At 48.1% G+C, this 23,714-nt stretch overlaps 1 protein-coding gene across 2 annotated transcripts in view; it reads left to right on the top strand.

Moving 5' to 3' along the window:
* The window catches only part of ATP1A3 (ATPase Na+/K+ transporting subunit alpha 3), a 69,175-nt gene that overhangs the window by 10,730 nt on the left and 34,731 nt on the right, over positions 1-23,714 (top strand). The window contains exons 1-7 of one of the 2 annotated variants that reach the window (XM_087727488.1): positions 10,885-11,023; positions 18,305-18,433; positions 19,852-19,911; positions 20,530-20,733; positions 20,839-20,952; positions 23,014-23,148; positions 23,595-23,712. In XM_087727488.1, the coding sequence (XP_087583614.1) occupies positions 11,018-11,023; positions 18,305-18,433; positions 19,852-19,911; positions 20,530-20,733; positions 20,839-20,952; positions 23,014-23,148; positions 23,595-23,712 (766 nt within the window). In that variant the 5' untranslated portion in view covers positions 10,885-11,017. Of the gene's footprint in view, positions 1-10,884; positions 11,024-18,304; positions 18,434-19,851; positions 19,912-20,529; positions 20,734-20,838; positions 20,953-23,013; positions 23,149-23,594; positions 23,713-23,714 lie in introns of those variants that run through there. The other variant, XM_087727489.1, reaches the window with a different exon arrangement.

The following is a 23,714-nucleotide window of genomic DNA, read 5'->3' as shown; positions in this document are numbered from 1 at the left end:
GGGCTGGAGGGATCTTTGGGCCGGGAGTTTGCAAAAGGAGGAGACCGGATCAAGCCGGATTGCATATCCTTGGGATGGCCACAACCTTCTTTCCCTTCAGCCAAGAAGAGCTGGGATCCCGGCTGTTTAACCCCCACCCCAATCCCATCAGTTTGCTTCTGTTGTTTCTACAACCACCAGAAACACTGAAGGACGAATCAAGGTTGAAGGAAGAAGAACCGAGATCGAGGAAGAAGAGTGGAGGGGGACACAAGGGGCACCCTGGGATTGAAAACAAGGCTCCCCACCGAAATGGAGGGGGGGTAAATACAGGTAGTCCTCGATTGGCGACCACAACTATTCCCAACATTCCTGTTGTTAAGTGAGAACATTTATTAAGCGAGTCTTGCCCCCCCATCTTATAGTTTTTCTTGCTTGTTAAGTCAGTCCCTGCAGCCGTTCGGTTAGTAACCCGGCTGTTAAGTGAACCGGGATTGACTTTGCTTGCCCGAAGGTTGCCAAGGGGGGATCACGTGACCTTGGGACACGGCAAACGGCCGTAAGTGTGAGTCAGTTGCCAAGTGGCCAAATGTGGATCATGGGACCATGGGGTTGCTTCAATGGTCGCTAAGCGTGAAAAAAATGCCCCCGACTTACATTTTTCAGTTCCGTTGTCACTAAATGAACTGTCGTAAGTCGAAGACCACTGTACACCCCACTTTGCTAAAGATCACCCTTCAGCCTGTTTTTTAATACCTCTGTGTTTACCTAGCACAGTGTTTCTCAACCTTGGCCACTTGAAGATGTCCGGACTTCAACTCCCAGAATTCCCCAGCCAGCATTCGCTGGCTGGGGAATTCTGGGAGTTGAAGTCCGGACATCTTCAAGTGGCCAAGGTTGAGAAACACTGACCTAGCATGTCTTTGGAGCAGAATAAGCTGGCAAGGCCCCCCAATGCACCCAATTGGGCAGGCGACTCTCTGAGAAAGAGGAAGGGGCTTGAGAACCCCCCCCCCCGATTCCAGAGCCCGCAACCACTTCCCTGCATCCTCATTTGGTTCCTCCCTCTTCACGAAGCAGCCTTTGATCTCCCTGGAGACGAAACACCGCATCTTTAGCGTGGATTTTGCTCTCGGAAGCCACCTGGGCTTTCTGACAAGGCAAAATCTCCCCATTCCGGCCTCAGCAAGGGCTACCTCTCTGCCAGCTGCAAAAAAAGAAGGGGGGGGGGGGACATTCTTTCTTGGTGCTCTCCAAATGAAGCCGGGTGGGAGTTAGGAAGGGATCTTAGGCCAGGTGAATGTCTGGATGGGTTTTCTGCTAGGGGCAGCAATTAATTAGAAGAAATTGGAGCAGGAGGGAGAGAGAGAGGGAGGGAGGGGGGGAGAGAGATAGAGATGGAGGGAGGGAGAGAGAGAGAATGAGAGAGGGGAGAAGGAGGGAGGGAAAGAGAGGGAGAAGAAGGCAGGGAGAGAGGGAGGGAGAGGAAGAGAGGGAGGGTGGGGGAGAGAGGGAGAAGAAGAGGGAGGGAGAGGGAGGGAGAAGAGGGAGGGAGAGAAGTGGGAGAAGGAGAGGGATTGAGAGAAAGGGAGAAGGAGAGGGAGAGAAGGGAAGGAAGGAGGGAGAGAAAGAGGGGGGAGGGAGGGAGAGAAAGTGGGAGAAGGAGAGGGTGGGGAAGGGAAGGAGGGAGGGAGAGAAAGGGGGTAGGGAGGGAGAGAAAGGCAGAAGGAGAGGGAGAGAAGGGAGGGAGGGAGAGAAAGAGGGGGAGGGAGGGAGAGAAAGTGGGAGAAGGAGAGGGAGGGAGAGAAAGGGAGAAGGAGAGGGAGACAAGGGAAGGAGGGAGGGAGAGAAGAGGGGGGAGGGAGGGAAGAAAGGGAGAAGGAGAAGGTAAGGAGGGAGGGAGAGAAAGGGGAGAGGGAGGGAGCGCTAAGAGATGATATTCCCACCTTCCTGTCATTGCTTCTCACCACTCAGGGCAATATGACCGAATGCAGAAACAGCCTCTGCAGAGGAGAAGGCAGCTCTGCGGCTGTTCTCCCAGGCTCCTCAGTCACTCCCCTGAGCAGGAATGTGTGAAGGTTGAAATGCCTCTGGATGTAGCCAGGCCCTCTTGTATCAAGGTGACCCTGGCTGTAATTTGGTCCTTTCCTCCTCCTCCTCCTCCTCCTCCTCCTCCTCCTCCTCCTCCTCCTCCTCCTCCTCCTCCTCCTCCTCCTCCTCCTCCTCTTCTCCTCCTCCTCCTCTTTCTCCTCCTCCTCCTCTTCCTCTCCTTCTCCTCCTCCTCCTCCTCCTCTTTCTCCTCCTCCTCCTCTTTCTCCTCCTCCTCCTCCTCTTTCTCTCCTCCTCCTCCTCCTCCTCCTCTTTCTCCTCCTCCTCCTCTTTCTCCTCCTCCTCCTCCTCCTCTTTCTCCTTCTCCTCCTCCTCCTCCTCTTTCTCCTCCTCCTCCTCTTTCTCCTCCTCCTCCTCCTCCTCTTTTTCCTCCTCCTCCTCTTTCTCCTCCTCCTTCTCATTCTCCTCCTCCTCCTCTTTCTCCTCCTCCTCCTCCTCCTCCTCCTCCTTCCTCCTCCTCCTCCCCCCCTCCTCCTGTGTTTTGTGGGCCAATCTAGAGAAAAGAAGGACCAGGGGTGACATGATAGCAGCATTCTAGTATTTGAGAGGCTACCACAAAGAAGAGGGAGTCATTTTATTTTCCAAAGCAGGGGGGGGGGGGCAGGACAAGAAACAATGGATGGAACCTAATCCAGAAGAGAAGCAACCTTTAATGAAGGAGAAACTTCCTAGCAGTGAGGACAATTAACCAGTGGAACAGCTTGCCACCAGAAGTTGTGGATGCTTCATCACTGGAGGTTGTTAAGAAGAGACTGGACAGTCACTTGTCTGAAATGGTATCTCCTGCTTGAGCAGGGGGTGGACTACAAGCCCTCTAAGGTCCCTTCCAGCTCAATTCTGATTATTCCTCCTCCTCCTCCTCCTCCTCCTCCTCCTCCTCCTCCTCCTCCTTCCTCCTCCTCCTCCTCCTTGGTAAATTGTGTGCAATGATTTTCCAGTTGCTTATGGACAAACATTTTGCTGGCTTTACTGGCTGGGGAATTCTGGGAGTTGAAGTCCACCCATCTTAAACTTGCTGAGGATGAAAAAAAATGCTTTAAGGCAGTGTTTCTCAACCTTGGCAACTTGAAGACGTCTGGACTTCAACTCCCAGAATTCCCCAGCCAGCATTCGCTGGCTGGGGAATTCTGGGAGTTGAAGTCCAGACGTCTTCAAGTTGCCAAGGTTGAGAAACACTGCTTTAAGGCCTTTTTATGCATGCTTGCTTCCGAACAGGTTTTTTTTTTTTTTTTTATTATTATTATTATTATTATTATTATTATTATTATTATTAATTATTATTATTATTATTATTACACAAAATGCACTATTTCAAATTTGATAGGGACCCGGCTATCCTCCTTAGCCTTGTCTCCCCGCTGCTTCTTCACATTTTAATTCCCGGGAGAAATCACATCTACGAATGACAGCTGCTCAAAGCCCAAAGCCGGCTAAGCGAAGCTTCCTCTCGATATGAAGAACAGGTGGTTGCAGAAGATGGATCGGCTAGAGAAACCGAGAACCTCCCGTCGCTGTTGCAGAAAGAACAGAAAAAGCCGCACGGAACGAGGCGACCCGCCCCGTTTAAAAACTCCCCCTTCGCCTCCAAGCCGGAATAGATGAAAGCCGAGAGCTGTCCCTTCAGCACCACGGCCTGCAAGCAGTGGCGAATCAGCCTGCAGGAAGGGCTTTTTGGGCGCCTTCGTCCCCCGGAGAACCCTGTGCTGGGAAATGGTTGGCAGGAACTGGGATTGGGAGGAACAAAAGGGGAAATGAGCCTCCCAGATCACCCTCCCCCTGAATTATGCCCTATGCACTTTTCTCTAATGAATAAATAACAGATAAAAGGGAGCCTGTCTGTGGCTAGAAATTAGTCAGCGCCGAGGAAGGGATTTGCCGGTAGAAGCGAAGGAGCCCTAATGTCAATGAAACCGGATTGCAAAATGATTCTCTTGGCCATGGTAATGTAGGCAGGAGGCTATGAATGACTTGATCTTTTCTTCTTCTTCCGAGGAGCAGAAACAAAAAGGATTATCCGGCATATATAGGAACGCCCAGAACCTGGCACTATTAATTCATCAGAATAGAGCTGGAAGGGGCCTTGGAGGTCTTGTAGTCCAGAGGTGGGTTCCTGCCAGTTCTCACCAGTTTGGTAGAACCGGTTCGTCAAATCTACCGAACTGGTTAGAAGAGGTTCCACCAGTGGACCCGGAAAGCAGGCCACATCTACAGAAGAGGTTCAAATTTTTTGAAACCCACCACTCACATACACACACACACAGACTCACACAGAGAGAGAAAGAGAAAGAAAGGAAGAAAGAAAGAAAGAAGAAAGAAAGAAAGAAAGAAAAAGTGAGAGAGAGATGAAAGAAAAAAAGGAAAAAGGGACAGAGAGACAAAAGGAAGGAAAGAGAGAGAGAGAGAGAGAGAGAGAGGAGAGAGAGAGAAAGAAAACACATGGCCCAGCAAGCCACTCCCACCAGGTCACATGGCCAGCAAGCCACTCCCACAAAGGAGGCCACACCCACAGAGTAGGTTCGAAATTTTTTTGAAACTCACCACTGTTGTAGTCTAACCCCCTGCTCAGGCAAGAAACCCTATATACCATTTCAGACAAATTGTGTCAAGGTTCCAAGCGACATGTAACCCAGATAAAAAATTGGAGGCGTCCATTTTTCATCAATCTCTTGTCCAACGTCTTCTTTAAAACTTCCAGTGTTGGAGCATTTACAACTTCTGGAGGCAAGTAGTTCCACTGGTTAATTGTTCTCACTGTCAGGAAATTTCTCCTTAGTTCTAAGTTGCTTCTCTCCTTGATTACTTTCTTCTTTTTTTTTTTTGCAGATTTTTATTATTATTTTTTCCCTTCTACAACACCTTACAGTCATTACATCAACATTGTTACGTCATCATACCTGTACATGTATATAATATTTCGCTTCTATATTTACACACCTTTATACACAGTTCTATCTATATTTATATATATTGTTTTTGGCTTAATTAATTTTATTCTTGTTTTGCAGCCATTTGTACCAATTGTTCCAAATTTCATAATATTCCGACTCTTCTTTGTCTTTTAATTTCAGTGTTAATTTGTCCATCTCTGCACAATCCAAAAAATTTTTTTAATCACTGATTCGTCCGAAGGGGTATTATTTTGTTTCCAGCATTGGGCAAATGCTATTCTAGCTGTAGTTAGCAGATGTGTTAATATGTACTTAATTTTCTTTGTATATTTCCCTTTGATTATTCCCAGTAGAAAGATTTCGGGTTTCTATTTTATCTGTTCTCCTGTAATTTCTTGCACACATTTCCAAATTTTTGTCCAATATTTTTGTGTTTCCGGGCAGGTCCACATATGTGATAATAAGTCCCTTGTATTTTTTTTACACTTCCAGCAGGTCGGCTTCATGTTTGGGTACATTTTAGCCAATCTTGTTGGTGATAATCTCCTTGATTACTTTCCATCCGTTGCTTCTTGTCCTGATTTCAGGTGCGTTGGAGAATCGGTTGATCACCCCCCTTCTTTGTGGCAGCCCCTCCAATACTGGAACATTGCTATCATGTCCCTCCTAGTCTTTCTTTTCGTGAACGACTTGGTCAGTGTTACATTATTCCCTCTCTTCACTGACGCAACAATCTTTGCTTCTTGGAAGTAATTTGGTTGTGTTACTGAATAAACAGGTCAGTGATATTGACAGTGGGGAAGGCAGATGCTGTCAGCCCTTAAACATAGGCCAGGTCAGGAAACAATCATGATTTTTAAAAAAAATTAGAACTCTTAATGATCTAGCAATAGCAATTAGACTTATATACCGCTTCATAGTGTTTTACAGCCCACTCTAAGCGGTTTACAGAGTGAGCATCTTGCCTCCAACAATCTGGGTGTCCTCATTTGACCGACCTCAGAAGGATGGAAGACTGAGTCAACCTTGAGCTGGTATTTCGAACTGATGGCAGTCGGCAGAGTTAGCCTGCAGTACTGCATCTAACCACTGTGCCATCACAGCTCTCATATAGGCTATAACAGTGTTTTTCAACCTTGGCAACTTGAAGATGTCCGGACTTCAACTCCCAGAATTCCCCAGCCAGCATTCGCTGGCTGGGGAATTCTGGGAGTTGAAGTCCAGACATCTTCAAGTTGCCAAGGTTGAGAAACACTGGGCTATAAGAATAGCAAAGCCTGATCAAGTCTGGCCTTCCCTCCCTTTACTTTCTTCCTTGGTTAAGTTTAAGTTTTACCAGCAGTCACCTCTTCTCCAAAACCAGGACTGTAAGCTTTTCCACAGAGGCACCTAGTATGCCTCCTGGAACTTATAGTTTCCCTTGTATGAGATAATAGGAGATGTAGGCCCAGTGATGTGGAGGAGGCCAGCTTTGGAAGGAACTGGTGAAAAATGTGGTGAATTTCTCCTTCTGTCCCTGGGTGAATCTTAGTCTCTCAATCAATTAATAGCTCTTGTAGTATTGATGGGGGAAAGAGATGTTCTCCTACTACGACTTTGCTCAAGAAGCATTTTGCAGCCACTGAGATGCCCAGAATGAATATCGCCTCCTCCATCTCAGTTGGGCTGGACTAACAGGCATTGAGAAGTAGGACAAATCCTTCTTAAAGCCCATATTCTCTTCCTTTCCCCCTTGCTGCTGTGGAAACCCCTTCTTTCTGGTTGCCACAGTGACTCTGAGTCACATGGCCTCCCCCCATCTAGTTGCCATGGAGATCGGAAGAAGGATGAAGGAGGCTAAAAATTGGTACTAAGGCCTAAACGCTCCGAATTCTGGCAAGTAGCCTTCATCTCGGAGACTGGGGTAGGGATGGGGAGATGGGGAATGGGGCTTAGAGATGGAAAACAGGATGACTCTTTGGGTTGGAGGTACAGGTAGTCCTCGACTTATGACCACAATTGAGTCCAAAATTTCCATTGCTAAGCAAGACGGCTGTTAAGCAAGTTTGGCCCCGTTTTACAACTTTTTGTGCTACAGTTGTTAAGTGAATCACTGCAGCTGATAAAACAGTTTTTTAAGTGGATCTGGCCTCCTCATTGACTTTTGCTTATCAGAGGTCACAGAAGGGGATCCCATGACCCCAGGACACTGCAACCGTCATAAATATGAGTCAGTTGCCAAAGCATCTGGATCTGGATCATGTGACCATGGGGATGCTGCAATGATGATAAAAATAGTTATATGAAAAACAGCCATAGCTCACTTTTTTCAGTGTTATCGAAACTTCAGTCGTTAAACGAACTGTTGTAAGTTGAGGACTACCTGTGACATGAGCCAGGGATGTGGTGGCTCAGTGGCTGAGCTGGTCAATCAGAAAGGTCGGCAATTCGGCAGTTCGAATCCCGAGCGCCACATAACAGAGTGAGCTCCCGTGACTTGTCCCAGCTTCTGCCAACCTAGCAGTTTGAAAGCACATAAAAAATGCAAGGAGAAAAATAGGAACCACCTTTGGTGGGAAGGGAACAGCGTTCCGTGCGCCTTCGGCGGTTGAGTCATGCCGGCCACATGACCACGGAGACGTCTTCGGGCAACGCTGGCTCTTCGGCTTTGAAACGGAGATGAGCACCACCCCCTAGAGTCGGGAACGACTAGCACATATGTACCTGTACCTGCACCAATCAATTGCTTTGTAGTGCAACTCTTCAAAAAGTCACACCGAATTCTGCAGATTGGGTTGGGGGTGGAGGAGAAGGCGATAGTCTCTTAAATACATCAAGCTGAAAACTCCCCACTTACATTTCTTTTTTTTTTTTTTGATGTTCAAATGTTTTATTTCATTTTTTCATTTTCATTTCATACATTCACATATATACTGTGCCTGATTGAGGCCATGTAACATTGAGCAATAAACACAACCCTCTTGTATTCCCCAAAATACAAAACCAATATAGCGCTTCAACCCTCCATACACCCTTTCTTTCTCCCCCCTCCAACTTTCCTTTCTCCCCTCCAACATTCCCCTCCCCTACTTCCCCTCCCCTCTAACACTCCTTTCTCCCCTCCCTTCCATCTCACCCTCCTTCCATACCTCTCTCACTCCCTCTCTGCCCCTCCCTCTTCTTTCCCTCTGCTCCTCACTTCGGTGTATTTCTACTATTCATCGATATATTCAGTCTTCTTATTTTATACTAGAAATTAAAGGAAAAAAAAGGCAACAGTATACAAGTGCATTCATGTTGTTTTAAAAACTGGCACAAACTATATTTCCCCCTCCCCCCCTCCCCCCTATGACCCCACCTCCCTTCCCCCCTTCCAACTTCCCAGAGCCCGTACCCGGTATACCCACTTACATTTCTTTAGTCCCTCTTTGGTCCCTTCCTGTGTGGCTGGGCCAAAGAACACTTAAAAAGGCGCAAAATGCAGCCAAACATCCCTTTGCAAAGACAGATGTCTCCCGTATCTGTCCGTTTCTCGTAAATATACTTTTTTCCTGAATTGATTGGTTCTAAAATCCTGTTTTGCCGCTTTGCTCAATAACAAAATTCAAAAAGGCCAAGAGAAAATATGAAATGGCAACTTCACATTTTACACATTTTAAACCAGGGAGTGTCCAACTTTGGCAAATTTAAGGCTTTTGGATTTCAGCTCCCACAATTTCCCTGCCAGCATAGCAGTTAGACTTATATATTGCTTCATAGGACTTTCAGTCCTCTCTAAGCGGTTTACAGAGTCAGCATATCGCCCCCACAGTCTGGGTCCTCATTTCACCCACCTCGGAAGGATGGAAGGCTGAGTCAACCTTGAGCCGGTGAGATTAGAAACCGCTGAACTGCAGATAACAGTCAGCTGAAGTGGCCAGCAGTACTGCACTCTAACCACTGCGCCACCTCGACATGACTTGTGGACCTGTGGACACAGGTTTTGAAGTTTAAGACTTGTGGACTTCAGCTCCCAGAATTCCCCAGCAAGCATGGCTGGCTGGGGAATTCTGGGAGTTGAAGTCCTCAGCCCTTGAACTGGCCAAGGTATGACATCTCTGTTTTACACTATAAGATTCTTCTGAACTCTTGCAGTAGCAACCAAATATTTGGGAATTGTTAGCTTGTGGCTGGTTGGGGAATGCTGGGAGTTGAAGTCCGCAGATTTTAAAGTTTAAGATTTATGGACTTTAGCTCCCACAATTCCCTAGCCAGCCATGCTGGCTGGGGAATTCTGGGAGTTGAAGTCTACAGCTTTTGAACTGGCCAAGGTAGGCCATCCCTGTTTTTACACTGTACGATTCTTCTGAACTCTGGCAGTTGCAACAAAATATTTGGAAATTAAGTTAGCTTGTGTCCTGTATATTGCATGAACAGAGACGATTTGGCTAGTTTATGAATTCCTGGACAAATCAGATAATTGGTACATTTAATAATCACCGTAGGTGTTTGTATGAACCTCAGCCAGCATTTAGTCATATCTGCATTTGTGGAGGTCAACAGTGCATAACTTCTTGTTGGTACCCATGTTATTAGATTCCCACCCCCTTTTATTTTATTTATAGGAACAAACTAGTGCAGTCATTTTCAAACCTGGCGACTTTGAAACTTGTGGACTTCAACTCCCAGAATTCCCCAGCCAGAATCCTGGGAGTTGAAGTCCACACATCTTAAAGCTGCTGGAGTTGAGAAGCACCTTGTGAAAGTAGCCATCTGAAGCTGAGATTTGGGACCACCAATTGTCATATATTTTACTCCTCTTTTTTCTTGCTTCTGGTTAAGGTTAGCTTCTGGCTGAATCTTGCCTCTCTAGTTATCATGTTTTTGTTCTCCAACAAAGCTGAAAATATATTGAGCGCTCTTGAGAAAGACTGAATCGGAGTGTAATATGAGTCGCAGATGTTCTGTAATAGAGGATTGTTTCTCATTTGTTCCATGAGTTTTTTTAAAGTGCAAAGCTCAGAAACGAAGCTTTGAAGAAGAGTTATTTGATTGGCAAACCCTATTATCCTTCCATTGTGCTGGTTTATATTTGGCGGTTGTCTGTAGCTACATTAATGCCTGGGTTAACAGCTGCATTCCCACAACACCTTCAGCCTGAATTAACCCAGTCTCTGCCTAGGGTAGCATCCTGAATCACACTGAGCTGATCACATATTGGACCACAAACCAAACTAAGGATGAAACAGCACACCACCACCCCAGTTGACCCCTGAGATCCGAAATGGACTTGATTAAATACAGCAAGGGTTGTGTGAATGCAGCCAATATGTTGTTTTAAGAATGTCCTTGCTTTGCGCTGTGGAGAATCTACTGCAGACTGGGGTCAGTGTGGCTTCGGGGGGTTGTGCGTTTAACCCCACTTTGTGGATCGTGGCCTGGTGCAGAGAACATGGGGAGTGAGTTTGCGGGTGTATTTTTCCGTAGGGATGAGAAAGGAAGATCCTTTCGGTCTTGAGGTGGTCTGCCTGCAGGGGTGCACCCAGAAGAGGTGGGCGTGGGGAGCGGGCACTGGTCTGAAGGGCATCCCGGAGGCTAGGACCATAGACCATTGTTATATTATAATGATGCATTCACCATCTGCACTATCTTCTATGCTTGGCATTGGGGGCAGAGGAGGGGAGGGGGGGGGGCTTAGCCAGGCTGCCTCAGTCAAGCTGGGGGATCCCCGGCTCCTTCCCTCCTCCCCCCGGGCAAGGTGAATTCTGCAGTAAAAGGGGCGGGGCTTAGCGGTGGGCCGGGGAGGGGGGGAGCGCCCGCTGATTGGCTAGCCAGCCTGCCCTGGTTCAGACAGCAGCGCCAGGAGTCCGCTGCGTCCCGTCCTTCCGTGCCTGGCAGCCGTGGGCACAGCATCCCTGGCTGGGGGCGCCGGGCAGCTCCCTCCCTCCCCCTTGTCTGTCTCTCTCGCTCTCTGGCTCCCGGCTCTTCCCTCTTCCATCCATCCGGCCATCCGCTTGCCTGCCGGGCGTTGCTTTCCCCGAGGGAGCCTGGCTCACCCAGGTTGAGACGCCAAAGCCGCCAAGATGGGGGTAAGTCGCAGTCTCTCGTCCCGTCCCCCCACCCTCCTTCCAGGATCCGCATCTGGCTCCTGCAGACGAGACCCCCAGAGGCAGAGGGGGCCCGCCCGCTCGGCTTTTTCTAGCCCTCTCCCCCGCTTTGCCGGTGGGCTGCTTCCCCCCCCCCCCAGAGATGCCCTTTGTTTCTCTGTTGGGGGTGAGCTGGCTTTGCCCCCTGCCCAGAGAGGCCAACCCGGGGCCCGGACGTCCCTTTAGAGGGTCCGTCTCCGTAAGACCGGTCCGCAGAGCGTCCGTCTGAATAACCTTGCTGATTCTGCACTGGGAAACGCGCGTCGTTCTGGATCGACAGGTGTCTTGTGTATTGGGAGGCGGGGGAAGCGGGGAGTCAGCCTTCCTCTCTGCTGCACCCTCCAGAGAAGTTGGGAGACGATATCCCATCATCCTGAGCCGGCGGCTGCTGGTTGGGGACGATGGGGGCTTGTCATCCAAGGGGTGCAGAAGTCACCTGATGGAGAACGGTGGGCTTTGGTTTTCCTTCATTACTGAGACCCCCCGCCCCCACAAGGCCCCCACCCCATTTCCCCACTTCTGCTCTCTCTCTCTCTACCTCTCTCTCTCTCTCTCTCTCTCTCCTGACCCACAATGCAGGAGGACGAATGACGCATTCCAGGCCATTTCCATTGGCCTCGACTTCCCCGTTGGCTTCAGACTGGGGGTGGGGGGCGTCTTGGCCCCCTTTCAGGCAGTTTGGAAATTATTTTAAGCCGGCCTCTCATATCTTCCCCCCCCTTTCCCCTCGGGAAGGTGATGTGCTGCCTAAGATCCGTCTGTGGGGGGAGCGTGTGTGTGTGTGCCAGAACACACGACTGTGCATTATTGGGGTGACAGGGATGGACCCAGATAAGGTCTCAAGGACCCGCGTTCTCCTTTATGAGACCCTTTTTTTAAAATTTGGGGGGTGGGAGAAGGGGGCTGCCTAGGAATCAGGGCAGGGAGAGGCATGGGTGCTGAAAACCCAGCAGGGAGGTAGCGGGGTGCTGTGGTTAGTCCCGGTTCTTCCCCCAAAAGTGACAAAAGGTGTCAGCAAAGGCTGAACAAACGAAGGAGAAAGATGAGTCACTGTCTCGCAAAGGGAGAAAATGAGGAAGGTGTGGAAGGGAGATGGAGAAGACGAAGGAACAGAGACGGGGGGAGGGGGGGTTTCCTTAAAAAGGGAAAAAAATGGGGAGAGAAATGGTTTAAGGGAAGTGGATTAACGCAGAGGAGGGGGCGCTCTTCCTCCTTCATTGGTATTCAGAAAGGGACGCCAGTCCTGAGGGGAGGGGGGGCCTCCACGGAGGCTGCCGCAGCCTAAGGCGGCTGTTCCCCCCTCCTCCCCTCCCCCCCAAATAACCCTGGGATCCCCACAGCCGGCAGGGCACCACGCGACCCCCTCCCATTTCCCCAACCCCTCCTCCCCTCCCCGTTCTTCTTCTTCCCAGAGGGCAGGTGGGGAACATCGGTGGGAAAAAGGGACCCCCCCCCTCTCCCCGCAGACCGAAATAGAAGACAGGGGCAAATCAACGGGCACTAGAACAAAAAAAATGCAAGGACAGGGACGGGAAGAGGGTGGGGAGGGGGTTGCCTGCCCTAGATATGTGTGGGTAGCTTGGGGAGGGGGTGAGAAGGAGGAGAGAGAGAGAGAGACAGATGGCCGGGGTCCAGAAAAGCAGCTGATCTGCCTTCAGTCTGATCCGGAGGAGGAAGGGACACAGCGGTGGCTGTAACCTTGTAGGAAGGAGAGAGAAAAAGATGGTGGCAGTGTTGGGGAGGGGGGGGGGAGGAGGATGGAAGTGAGGAAAGGAAATGCATAGGTCGCTCTAAGGTGGCTGGAGTCTTCTTCCCCCTCCCCTGATTAATATCCCCCCCCCCTCCAAGGAAGGAATGAAGGGCAGGAGATGGATTGGCTTCCCAGCTTCCTGCATGCCACCCCTTCCCCCTTTCCTCTCTCTCTTTCTCTCTCTCTCTCCCCCTCCCCATTTCTGCTTTCTATATTTGGAGCCTGCAGCTGTGGAGAGAGAATCCTCTGCAGCAGAAATGGGTTTGTGGTGGGGGGTGTTGTTTGAGGATGGGGAAGGTAGAGGAGAAAAATAGACCATTGACATCATGGGCCGAGGGAAGGGGATTCCCTTTGGGTGGAGAGCAAGCAGGGCGCCCCCTCCCCTCCACCACCACCCCCATCCAATGGGCCTTCTTTCCTTGTTGTCTTGGCTCCTGAGAAATTCAGGTTCTGGATTTGGCTTTCTTGTCTTTTTCGGGGGGGAGGGGGAGAGGAGGGAGGTGTCTTTTGGAAGGTGTGAAGAAAGGGGGGAATTTCTGGTTTTCCCAGTTCACTTTCCCCGTATCCTCTTCCCTGGGTCACGGTGACCTCCAATGGCTTCCCCAAAGGTCGGCAGGCCTTTGAAGGAAAAGGGGGGGGTCCCTTCCTGCCCCTCCTCTTCCCCTTGGCATGGCCGCTGCAGTTGTCCAGGAATTGCTGCAGCTGTGGGCACCATGCCAGGGAACTTACCGATTCTGCAGCACCGCAGAATCTTGGGGTAGCAGCCAGCCCCGGCTGAGAACGAAGGGCCCCCTCTCCCAAAGCACCAGGCGAAGTGCAGGACACCCCTCCCCAGACCCTTCAGCTAAACAGCCTGCTCTCAACATCCTTTCTCCCCCCCACCCCCACCCTCTGCACCGGCTCTGGCTAAAAACGGAGCCTTTGGCACATCCCCTTTTTTTCCGATTGCCTCCAAGGAAAAAATGGCTCCCTTCCGGATGCCTTTTTGCCTCTCTTCTGCACTGCAGTAAATCCACCCCCGCTTCCGCATTCGCTATAGATTTTATATCTTCTTCTTCTTCCTCCAACAATGGGGGGGGGCGGGGGGAGATGTCTTTGCAGGGGAAAAAAAGATGGGGGCTCTTATTTATCTGCATCGAACACAAACAACACACCTAGACAGGTGCGCCAAGGTTGAGATAACGTCTCTGCCTTGGGAAGGGCCACAGGACGGGACACCCCCCTCCAGCGCCCCCACCCAGGTTTGCAAGCAGGGCTGTCTTAATGCAAAGGGTTGCCCATGGGCCCCACAAGCTAAGGGGCCCCATGCCAACACCGGTTTTGTTGGAAGGGCCAATAAAATAAACCCATGTTTAATTTTATCCACCGTTTACATTTGTGTTCCTGTGAATAGCTGTCGTCGTAGGGGGCCCCCCAGTACACGGGGCTTTGACAGGGGCCCATAATGCTGTTAAGACGCCCCCTCCCCATCACAAACTAAGAATGGGGTTGAATTCTCGGGCCCAAACTTTGTCCCCTGGTAATGGGACGGAAGAAGGGGGGGAAAAACCAAAACATGAAGAGAGCTGTTAACGATGCATGTGAGGCTTTCATCCCTTTTCACGGTGATCGTTCTGCACGGCGGCTGCGTTGATTGGGCCACTCGCGGTCCCTGCCATGTGACAACGTCCTAGCTTTTGATATCCACTTCTTAATGGTGGTTATCGGGGTGGGGGTGGGGGGGAAATGTGACCATCAAAGTGAGCAGTGTCTATTCTGCGTAGGTTCATAAAAAAAGGGTAACTCTGCTGGTTAAAGAGAGAGTTAAATTAGGATGCTTGGATGTCCGGAGCCAAGTTTTAATTGACAGGGATTTATCTCATGGCAGAGATGAAATTAAGAAACAGGGAAGCGGTTTGGGTTTTCATTTTCCCTTTGCTGCTCGTCCATCCAATGACACCCCCCACCAGTAAGGCCTGCTTGAGAGAATAAGAGAATAACTGAGTTAAGGGAAAGGGACCTTGGAGGTCTTCTAGTCCAACCCCCTGCTCAGGCAGGAAATCCTAGACCATTTCAGACAAACGGCTGTCCAATCTCTTCTTGAAAGCCTCCAGTGATGGAGCATTCACAATGTTCTGGAGGCAAGTCGTTCCACTGGTTAATTGTCCTTGCGGTTAGGAAATTCCTCCTTAGTTCCAAGTTGCTTCTCTCCTTGATTAGTTTCCATCCGTTGTTTCTTGTCCTGCCTACGGGTGCTTTGGAGAGAATAGGTTGACCTCCCCCCTCTTCTTTGGGGTAGCCCCTCAAATATTGGAAGACTGCTATCATGTCTCCCCTAGTCCTTCTTTTCAATAGACCGGACATACTGCTTAAGATGGCTGTTGGGAAAGGACATGGCAAGGTCATTCGATTTCTCCTTGGATATTCCTCGCGTGTTTATTGATGCCATCTTATCTTTTTTTCTTTTGTGGATGACAGCCAGGCTCGGCTTCAGAAGGGTGCTCCCTTCAGATGATAGATAGCTCACCCGTTTCCCCCCCCCCCCCATCCTCTGGGATATAATTATTTTCCTTTGTTCGCTGATTGAGCCCTGGGTGAATCTAATCCAAAAAACGATCGGTGAAATGACTTACAAATTATTAAATTTCAGAGAGCTGTCAGATAAAGGGCTAATTTCCCCACCCCTCCTCCTCCTGTCGCAGTCATGTAAACATTGCAAATAATCAAAAATTCAGGTGGTCCTCACGAGCACGGTTGAGGCCAAAATTTCCGGTTGCTAAGTGAAACGTTTACTCAGTGAATTTTGCCCCCTCTTATGAGCTTCCTTGCCACAGTTCTTAAGTGAATCACTACCGTGGTTGTCAGTAACAACCGTTGTTAAGTGAATATGGCTCTCCCATTGAGTTTGCTTGTCGGAAGGTTGCAAAATGGGATCATAGCAACAGCCGTAAATGTGTCAGTTGCCAAACATCTGAATTTAGACCGGGGGGGGGGGGATGTTGCAGCAGTCGTAAGTGTGAAAAACGGTCATAAATCAGGATCAAACAGCAACAATCCCCAGAATATGGACTTTTAAGCCCTTTTAATTTTTAATTTCTCACCGGGGAAAGAAAAATGGACTTTATTATTTATTGGTTGGTTGTTTCACTGACTTAAATCCTTTGATTCCTCCAGAAAGCAATGCCTAACATTTTCTTCCATTTATTTCCTGCAACAACAGCCGGGGTGGAGCACGTTGTGTTAAGAGGGTGCTAAGGATGCAGTTGAATTGATATTTTCTTGTTCCATCCATTATTTCTCAACCTTGGCAACTTTAAGATGTGTGGACTTCAACTCCCAGAATTCCCTAGCCAGCATTCAGTTGAAACCCACATATCTTAAAATTGCTGGCTGGGGGAATTCTGGGAGTCGAAGTCCACACATCTTAAAGTTTCTGGCTGGGGAATTCTGGGAGTTGAAGTCCACATATCTTAAAAGTTACATGGTAGAGAAATACCATGCTAGTCCTATTCCTCACTTGTTCCAGAGGGGTATCAGTGACAAAGGATGCTACCTCTGAAATTCACTTATCAGTGAAAAGTCCTCAAAAAGACCAGTTTCTAAAAAGCAGAACATTTTCCCTCTGTAATTTCAACTGCGGAGCCTTGCAAGGTAGGCTAAACGTAGGCAAAGGAATGTAACGGAGATGAATTGCCTTACTTAAGACTACCCTGTAAGATCCATTTGAATTTCTTCCAGTTCAAATGAAAAAAAAAATTAGAACATAATAATATTTCAAGATAATGCCTTTTTAAGTCTAAAGATGGCCTCACTGGGCCTTGTAAATGTAACTCTGCTCCTATTGTGGTCAGCCAAATCTAGAGATTTTCACAAGCAAGGCAAGGAAAATTCACTTTTTTCACCCTGTGTGCCTGAACAAGGAGATTTCATAACCTGTTAGTTAGGGTTAAGAATAGATCCATGGACTGATTGATTGAACCTCTCTCAATCTGGGTAACCCTTAAGCACTGTTTAACCATTTAAGGTTCATTTTGTAAAGACGTGGCAATGCTTGCCAAAAATTCTGAAAGTTTGAATCGGTCAAATCTTCGAAGGAATCAAGAGATGAACAGGGCAAGGCTAGGATGCTAAGACAGCTATCATTGGACTGAAACTGCCTACGGAAGATTCACACAACAAGTTGAATCCTTAATGGGGGGTTAATGAAACACAATATCTGTGTCCATGAAACAGGTTCTGCGTAAAAAAAATATAAGACAGGTAAACGATGTGATAGCAAGGAATCCACAACCTGATAAAATGACAGTGTTTTCCTACAATATCACAACCTATCCTGGAGTGTTGTGTGAATTGAAAATTAGTCTCCCAGCCGTGTTTAATGACTAAAATTTGGGGTACTTACTCCTGCTATAAGCCATTTACCTGAATACCTTAGCTAAAGGCACCCAGCATATACACAGGCCGTCCTCAACCACGGTGGGGAACCAAAATTTCCGTTGCTGAGCAAGATAATTCCTTAAGTGAGTCACGCCTGATTTTACAATTGTTTTGCCACGGTTGTTAAGTGAATCATTGCAGTTGTTAGATGAAAGGTGGTCATTAAGTGAATCTGTCTTCATCCATGGACCTTCCTTGTTGGAAAACGGCTGGGAAGGTTGCAAAAACAATCTTTTGATCCTGGAATCGTAAATACACCCAAATTTTGATCATAGAACCATGGGGTTTGTTGCGATGGTCGTAAATTTGAGGACTGGTAAGTCACTTTTTCAGCACTATTGTAAATTTGAACAGTCACTAAATGAATGATTATAAGTTGAGAACTATCTGTAAATTAGAAATAGTCAATTAAATCATATTGATGTCAATTAAAACCTATCAAGGTTTCCAAACCACTAGATACTTTCATATCCAAATTGTTGGGAAATTATCCACCCAGGAAATTATCCCCCCATCCCATTTACTGACCCACCCTGCATTTTCTCTGTTTCCTGTTCAGAATGGCTTAATTTCAGAACAGGTGTCCTCGACTTACAACAATTCATTTAGTGACCATTCAAACTTACAACGGCATGGAAGAAAGTGACTTATGGCTGTTTTTTCACCCTGGCAACCTCTGTAGCCTCCCCCTGATCATGTGATCAAAATCCAGACCCTTGGAAACCGACTCATACTTATGACCATTGCTGTGTCCCAAGCTCATGGGATCCCCTTTGACGATCTTTTGACAAGCAAAATCAATGCGATGCCAGATTCACTCAGCAACTGTGTGTTACTAACTTTATCAGTGGCGGTGATTCACTTAACAACCGCGACGAGAAAGGTAACAAAATGGGGGCGAAACACACTTCACAAATGTTTCACTTAGCAACAGAAATGTTGGGCGTGATTGTAAGTTGAGGACCACTTATATATGGCATGGTGCAAAATCAATTTGGGTAAAGGTTGCAATTTTTTCCGATGCTTTTCTTACGTCTCTGCCGGTCTTCTCCACCCAGTACGGGCGCTCAGACAGTTATCGTGTGGCCACCACCCAAGACAAACATGACGACAGTTCTTCACCCAAGAAGAGCAAAGCTCAGCAGAAGGTTCGGGATCTGGATGATCTCAAGAAGGAAGTGGCGATGGTGAGTGATGACCTACCTTGATCCATCAGAGGTGATTGGGTGGTTGAGTGGAGCTACAAGAAACGAGGAGTGATGACCTATCTTGGTCCATCAGAGGTGATTGGGTGGTTGAGTGGAGCTACAAGAAATGGGGAGTGATGACCTATCTTGATCCATCAGAAGTGATTGGTGGTTGAGTGGAGCTACAAGAAACGGGGAGTGATGACCTACCTTGATCCATCAGAGGTGATTAGGTGGTTGAGTGGAGCTACAAGAAACGGGGAGTGATGACCTACCTTGATCCATCAGAGGTGATTGGGTGGTTGAGTGGAGCTACAAGAAACGGGGAGTGATGACCTACCTTGATCCATCAGAGGTGATTGGGTGGTTGAGTGGAGCTACAAGAAACGGGGAGTGATGACCTACCTTGATCCATCAGAGGAGATTGGGTGGTTGAGTGGAGCTACAAGAAATGGGGAGTGATGACCTACCTTGATCCATCAGAGGTGATTGGGTGGTTGAGTGGAGCTACAAGAAACGGGGAGTGATGACCTACCTTGATCCATCAGAGATGATTGGGTGGTTGAGTGGAGCTACAAGAAACAGGGAGTGATGACCTACCTTGATCCATCAGAGGTGATTGGGTGGTTGAGTGGAGCTACAAGAAACGGGGAATGATGACCTACCTTGATCCATCAGAGGTGATTGGGTGGTTGAGTGGAGCTACAAGAAACGGGGAGTGATGACCTACCTTGATCCATCAGAGGTGATTAGGTGGTTGAGTGGAGCTACAAGAAACGGGGAATGATGACCTACCTTGATCCATCAGAGGTGATTGGGTGGTTGAGTGGAGCTACAAGAAATGGGGAATGATGACCTACCTTGATCCATCAGAGGTGATTGTGTGGTTGGGTGGAGCTACAACAAACGGGGAGTGATGACCTACCTTGATCCATCAGAGGTGATTGGGTGGTTGAGTGGAGCTACAAGAAACGGAGAATGATGACCTACCTTGATCCATCAGAGGTGATTGGGTGGTTGAGTGGAGCTACAAGAAACGGGGAATGATGACCTACCTTGATCCATCAGAGGTGATTGGGTGGTTGAGTGGAGCTACAAGAAATGGGGAGTGATGACCTACCTTGATCCATCAGAGGTGATTGGGTGGTTGGGTGGAGCTACAAGAAACGGGGAATGATGACCTACCTTGATCCATCATAGATGATTGGGTGGTTGAGTGGAGATACAAGAAATGGGGAGTGATGACCTACCTTGATCCATCATAGATGATTGGGTGGTTGAGTGGAGATACAAGAAACGGGGAGTGATGACCTACCTTGATCCAATGATGGCCGTTGGGTGGTTGGGTGGAGATGATGAAGATGGAGGGAGATAGAAGAAGGTCCTCCTAAGTGTCTCCTTTTTGCCATGTGTTTCAGACGGAGCACAAAATGTCCATTGAGGAAGTCTGCCGGAAATACAACACAGATTGTGTGCAGGTGAGGACTTTCCACTCAGGGCTGGTGGACTTCTCTTCTTTTCCTCAAGGACTGGAGATAGGTTGAACATCTACCTGGAGGCTCCAGAGCACCATAACCTCGCTGGTGAAGGAAATCAGCTGACCAGCAGATGGAGAACTTTTGGGGCACCTGTGTAATTTTGGATTTCAGGCCTGCCACACTTTCTACTGTGGGAGAATGGGAGGGGGGGATTATACAGAGTTGGGTGATGTGTAGCCGTAAGAACATTCTTTTTCCAAAAGTTGATTGAAAAACGTTTCAATCAGGGACCCTGGAGGTCTTCTACTGCAACCTCTTGCTCATTCAGGAGACCCTATATCAGTGTTTCTCAACCTTGGCGACTTTAAGTCCATTGGACTTCAACTCCCAGAATCCCCCAGCCAGCGTGAATTCTGGGAGTTGAAGTCCACAGGACTTAAAGTCGCCAAGGTTGAGAAACACTGCCCTATATAATTTCAGACAAGTGGTTATCCCTTATAATTTGGAATTTTGCTCCGCAGGGAAAAAAGAATCATCGAAAGGGTGAAGGGATGCACAGATGCTTCTCAAACAAGCCCGTGGTTTCACCCCTCCTTTCTCTTTCTCTCTGACCACCAGGGTTTGACCCACAGCAAAGCCCAAGAGTTCCTGGCCCGCGATGGCCCCAATGCTCTCACCCCACCCCCAACCACTCCGGAATGGGTCAAGTTTTGTCGCCAGCTCTTCGGAGGTTTCTCCATCCTCTTGTGGATCGGTGCCATACTCTGCTTTCTCACCTACGGCATCCTGGCAGCCACGGAAGATGACCCCTCAAGAGACAACGTGAGTTTGGGTGGGATGGCTTGATTGGAAGGTGTCCTTGTGGGAGGAATGGAGAAGGGTCATCTCAAGGACCTTCTGATGACCCAACCTTTCCTGCTTGGACAGCTGTACCTGGGTATTGTCTTGGCTGCTGTCGTTATCATCACCGGCTGCTTCTCCTACTACCAAGAGGCCAAAAGCTCTAAGATTATGGAATCCTTCAAGAACATGGTACCCCAGGTATGACAAGTTCTCTTTTATATCAACACCAATATCCAGGAAGTCTGTCAGAGCAGTGTTTCTCAACCTTGGCAACTTGAAGATGTCCAGACTTCAACTCCCAGAATTCCCCAGCCAGCAGTCGCTGGCTGGGGAATTCTGGGAGTTGAAGTCCGGACATCTTCAAGTTGCCAAGGTTGAGAAACACTGTGTCAGAGAATTGCGCCACCGGTGTCCCAAGTGGAGTCAGGGAGGATTGTGGTTTGATATGAATAAATATATTTAGCAATTTAGCAATTTAATAGGTTTATATACCGCCCAATCCCATAGGACTCTGGGCGGCTTACAGAAACAAAAATAAAAGTTAAAATTAAAAATAAAGAAGAGATACAATTTAAAAAACAACACACCAAACATTCCGTTTAAGTGGGGCTGGACCTTGTTCAACAGCCCCAGGCCTGCCGGAACAGCCAGGTTTTCGTGGCTTTTCGGAAGGCCGAGAGAGTTGGAAGCGTCCGGATCTCTACGGGTAGATCGTTCCATAGGGCCGGAGCAGCTACAGAGAAGGCCCTCCCTCAAGGGGCCGCCAGCCGGCATTGTCCGGTCGACGGCACCCGGAGGAGGCCCAACCTGTGAGATCTTATTGGTCGTTGAGAGGTATGTGGCAGGAGGCGGTCTCTCAGATATCCGGGTCCTAAGCCATGTAGGGCTTTAAAAGTAATGACAGTGAATAAGAGAGGCAAAGGGGAGTATCATCAGGGAAATCAACCCAGCAGGAGCATCAGGAGGTAAAATGACCGAGAGCACAGAGAAAAAATTTCCCGTAAAGTTAGGCTCAAGCCATCTTTATAGGTGATGTTGTATAGCAGTGGTGGGTTTCAAAAATTATTGGAACCTACTCTGTGGGTGTGGCCTCCTTTGTGGGAGTGGCTTGCCACCCATGTGACCGGATGGGAGTGGCTTGCTGCCCATGTGACCAGATGGGAGTGGCTTGCCGCCCATGTGACCGGATATGAAATTATGAATTAGTACTTAGGTCGGTCCAAGTAGCTATTCAGAAGTGAGTGGTTAGAAGCAATCGTAAAGCAAGATATGGAATTAAAACCAGAAATATTTTGTTGGCTATTTGAAACGGATTATAATATATATTTAATTTTTACACATGTTAGCAGCTGCTGGAATTGTGTTTGCACAACAGTGGAAAAACAGAGATAGGTAAATGAATAAATATTACAATGTGCAGGAATAAATACACTGACAATTAAAATCAAGAAGGCTTTGAATACTTTTTCACGTGGGATTGGTTTTAGCAATTGCCAACTAACGGAAACAGAAATTAGAAATCCAAAAGCATGAAAGGAAACACCAATTATGGAAGGAAAGGTCCCTAAAATGTATAAGGAAATATTACTAGATCATTACTAATGCGTAGATAACTGCGGGACATTACACACCGTATAGGTATTGTTTTCATTGACGGTGTCTTTCAGCTCAGCTATTTGTAAAACGGGAGCAGAAGTTAGGAGCCATTTCAGGGGATTTTGTGAGAAGGAATGAGGGGTCGTCAGGTGCCATGCTGAGTTTAGTTTTAACCTTGTTTTTCTGGTGTGTTGTGTGAACCCTGGCCATTAAATTAATTTAGGATCCAGTGTAGTGTGCACTGTCCAGAGGGGGTTAATCCAAAGTTTCTCTGGTTAAGGCTGCCGAGGGAACACGACCGTTTAGAATCTCGGGTTTATGAAATCAGACATGAAACCTTTGCAAGACAACAGATTAACAGAGTTGGAAGGGACCTTGAAGATCATCTAGTCCAACCCCCTGCCCAAGTAGGAGACGCTACATCTGCTGTACATGTGTTAAATAATAATTACAAGCGATGACACCATGTTCTCTTCTGGAGGCAACATGGCAAACTCCAGCTGTGTTGAGTCCCTCTACGGGACAATTCCTAGGTAGTGTGAGAATTGTGTTGCTGATGAAAAGGATAGATTTACGAAGAAACATTTAAGAGGAACATGTATCAGCATGGCTGAAAATCCAGAATATTTTTTAATGGAATGAAGTTTGCTTTCTAATCTAAAGCAAGCCCTGGTGATTAGAGAAGGGGAGAAGATGCAGCTGAACGCGGAGGATGTGGTGGTTGGCGATCTCGTAGAGGTGAAAGGAGGCGACAGAGTCCCAGCTGACCTAAGGATCATCTCGGCTCACGGTTGCAAGGTTGGTGGAGATCTTACCGTCTTCTTTCAGCTGTTGTTCCTTTCAGCTCTGCAACAGACTCTCAAGCCGTTGGGGATTAGAGCAATTCGCCCTGTCCTTTACCAACTGTTCTCTCCCATTAACCAAATTAAGCAGAGAGATCAGATTACGGAGCACAAGATCAGTGTTGTGCCCCCGTCTCGTATCGCTGCACAACCTCGTAGCTCGGATTTCCCTGTTCCTTTTGTTCGATACGGGGAAGGGGAAGACAGATGAATTTGGATCCTTGTCGCAAAAGTGATCAGCTTTCCCGGACTTACGTAACAGGCCCAAACCATCTGTCCTTTCAAATGAGTTGTGACGATTACTCTACTGGAGATCTGTTAGCTTGTTGACCTGCCAAATTGGAGATGAAAACCAGGATAATTTTCACTGCAAACTGACATGGCGTGGCGTTTTCTCCCTAGGTGGATAACTCTTCCCTGACGGGTGAATCCGAACCCCAGACCCGTTCTCCAGATTGTACCCACGACAATCCTCTTGAGACCAGGAATATCACTTTTTTCTCTACCAACTGCGTCGAAGGT

Source organism: Thamnophis sirtalis, unplaced genomic scaffold, assembly GCF_051295495.1.
Source record: "Thamnophis sirtalis isolate CommonGarterSnake01/CBP01778 unplaced genomic scaffold, rThaSir2_p1.2 scaffold_13, whole genome shotgun sequence".
Lineage (NCBI taxonomy): Eukaryota > Metazoa > Chordata > Lepidosauria > Squamata > Natricidae > Thamnophis > Thamnophis sirtalis.
Note: the sequence above shows the minus strand (reverse complement) of the source record. Positions and strands in the feature narration are given on the sequence as shown.